The sequence below is a fragment of the Chaetura pelagica genome, unplaced genomic scaffold (genome assembly GCF_000747805.2).
Source record: "Chaetura pelagica isolate M959 unplaced genomic scaffold, ChaPel_1.0 scaffold455, whole genome shotgun sequence".
NCBI lineage: Eukaryota > Metazoa > Chordata > Aves > Apodiformes > Apodidae > Chaetura > Chaetura pelagica.
Window position 1 is genome coordinate 2,485,100 of NW_009953483.1, and position 2,883 is coordinate 2,487,982.

General features: G+C 40.4%; 1 protein-coding gene across 1 annotated transcript in view; it reads left to right on the forward strand.

The window, feature by feature from the left end:
* Positions 1–2,131: 2,131 nt before the first annotated feature.
* The window catches only part of SERAC1 (serine active site containing 1), a 21,003-nt gene continuing 20,251 nt past the window's right edge, over positions 2,132–2,883 (forward strand). Inside the window, exon 1 of the mRNA XM_009998537.1 lies at positions 2,132–2,222. Coding sequence (XP_009996839.1) covers positions 2,132–2,222 — 91 coding nt within the window. The remainder of the gene's footprint in view (positions 2,223–2,883) is intronic.

A 2,883-nucleotide genomic window follows, 5' to 3' on the forward strand; every position in this document is an offset into this window, starting at 1 on the left:
GGTCGGGCTGCGGGGCGGGACGAGACGCGGGGGGAGCCTCAGCCCCTCCGTCACCGCCGGTCGTAAGGGCCGTGCCTGTTTGTTTGTTTGTTTGCCTGTTTACCTCCCGGGGTTTGCGGGCTCCCTGGGCTCCCGGAGCGGCCAGCGCACCTGCCCCGCCCTGAGAGCGCCCCAGAGGTAACAACTGAGGGGTTTTCCCCTTTGGGAAGAGGCACAGGGTTATCCCCGCTTTGTTCCTTGGCCGTGGAGATATTGCGTTGCCTAAAATTGTGGTTTTAAAGAGCGTGCCTCAGTTGTGAGGCAGCGAGGGTTCCTGCCCTACGTGCAGACGCCGGACGGCCCCATGGGCGCGGGCTGCGAAGCTTCCTGAGCAGCTGAGAAACGGTGTAAAACGAGTCTTCTTGCGTGATGTTTTTATGTGTAGTTATAGGACGAGGGGTTACGGTTTTAAGCTGAAAGAGTAGATTTAGATTAGCTATTAGGAAGAAATTCTTTACTGTCAGGGTGATGAGACGCTGGAACAGGCTGCCCAGGCAACTTGTAGATGCCCCTTTCCTGGAAGTGTTCAAGGCCAGGTTGGATGGGCCTGGTCTAGCAGGTGTCCTAGATTATTTTTAAGGCCCACTCTAACCCATACCGTTCTGTGAGTCTATGATTTGTGCTCTTGTACCTGAACAGAGGTTTCTGGCAACAAACAAATGGTATTCACTTTGGCCTCTTGTGTTTGCAAGTGCATGTTTTGAATTCAGGGAACTGCGGCACTTGCTGTTGCTGAACTGTGTATTTATTTCATTTACAGACTGTGGTTAGGCAGGAGAATAAATATGAGTACTGTGGTTCTGTGAATAAAGATAGAAGAAGAACTGTTATAGGTTAGACAGGAAGTTTGGAGGCATGGGAGGTGTCTCCAGAGGACTAATTATCAATGTCTTAGAAGTGTTTCATAATGTTGTGTGCTGTGTTGAAGCGAATGGATAAACATGATACTGAAATGACAGAAGTAAAAAAGTTGTCTGCTGTGATTGTGGCAGTGCTGGGGTAATACTGACATTTTTCCAAAATCTCCCAAATGCAAGCAAGAGAACAGAAAAATTAAAGCTTTTTAGGAAAAGATTTATGATAGGTAGTGGTGTGGTTTTAAATCTATTTTAAAAGATTCACTTAATTCAATTATTTCAGTCAGTGCAAATTTATCAGTGCAGGCACTAAAATTTCACCTACCTTAAAATATGAATTTTGTGTTACTGCTGCAATGGGTGCCACAACAAATTTGTATGGGGTTTGTGATTGCTATAGAAGCTTAATGTTCTTTGTGGATTCTGGCATAATTTTTGCACTAAAGATACTACATGGTCTACCTATTAAGACTGGAAATTATGTCTTAGGCAGAAGTAACATACAGAATGTTATTGTTGTGTGTTGTCAAAGCCAGTTTGTGTGTTTTCTTAACTTTAGTTAAGTTTTTCTTTGATAAATCAAATGTGAAGGCAGTAACATTGCTAATACCTAAAATGGTATATATGTGTGAGTGCTTTTGCCTGGCCTAAATTGCCTTGTTCATTAGTGCTTGTCTCGTGTTAACTGCACTTTCTTTGAACTTTTGTGCAGTGGTTAAGATGCAGCCTTGATTAGTGGACTAAAGATCATGGCTCTTTTACAGTCAAAATAAAAGAGTTACTTGCTAACGTGATCACTTATGAACTTTAGAAGCAGTTGGTTACTGAGTTGTATTAAAGCCCATGTCACAACGAGTAATACTATCTTGATGGAGTTAGAACTGTATCTGGTATTGAAAGGAGAGTTACTGTGACGTAGGAAAGGAGGCAAGCAGAGAATTAATTGGAGATACTCACTAAAATCAACAGTAACATGTAATTGTATGAAAAATTGCTTTAAACTTTTCTTGTAATTGAAACATAGCCTGATAAATTGAGGATTTTAAAGACCTGTTTGATTAGAGCATTTTATATGGAGTGAAATGAAATAAACATGGTTCATTGTGATCTTTGCTGTAAATCATGACCTTTGCTATCATGACATTTGCTGTAAAAAGATAGGAAAGAAAACTGCTACAGGTTTTCTGCTGTAATCTTCAAATCAATCATTACTTTTCCTTTTTCTTAAATACAGAATGTCAGTGGCTGCTTACTGTATATTTTGCTACAGACAAATAGGAACTTCTGGTCCAGCCACAAAAACACACCTACCATGGAATGATATCAGTAAGTAAAGCTCTGTTTGTATTGTTCTGAGGTGTTAATAAAAATGTGTTAATCTGTGTGGATATGACACCATGTATAATTATTGGCACAAAACCTAAGTACCAGAAAACTTTGGGCTCAAAAGCTTTTATTTGCCTAAAGTGGATGCTTTGCTTCTGGCCTTGCTTTGTGTAGTGATATGTAAAATGACACCAGCAGATTATCTGTGATTAGAATAGGAGATGAGGGTGTCCCTCCCCAGATGCAATACTATTAAACTATCTTAAACTCTGTTTTGTATCTGTTGTTTGGGCTTTTTTTTACCTCAAGCCATGAAACAATTACAACCATAAAGTTTGAATAAATTTTTTTTTGGTATTTTTTTCCTCCTTATTTACTGGTAGTAGTTCAGCACTCTTCACCGCTTAGTCTCTGCTTTCTTTGATGCCTTCTGTATAGAATGACAGTTCTTATGGTTCTAAAGTTTATTTTTGAGTGTTAAAAGATAGGATATTTCCGTTTCTGCTCTACAGGAAGCATTGCATTTTTTTGCCTTTTCAACCTTCTCTGCCAGTTATTTCTTCAACATGTATCTGCCTCTTGTCTGCATGCCAAAATTCTTATGGTCTCACAAAGACAGAACCTGGTGGTGGTGGTGGTTGTGGGGCAAATGTCCCAATTC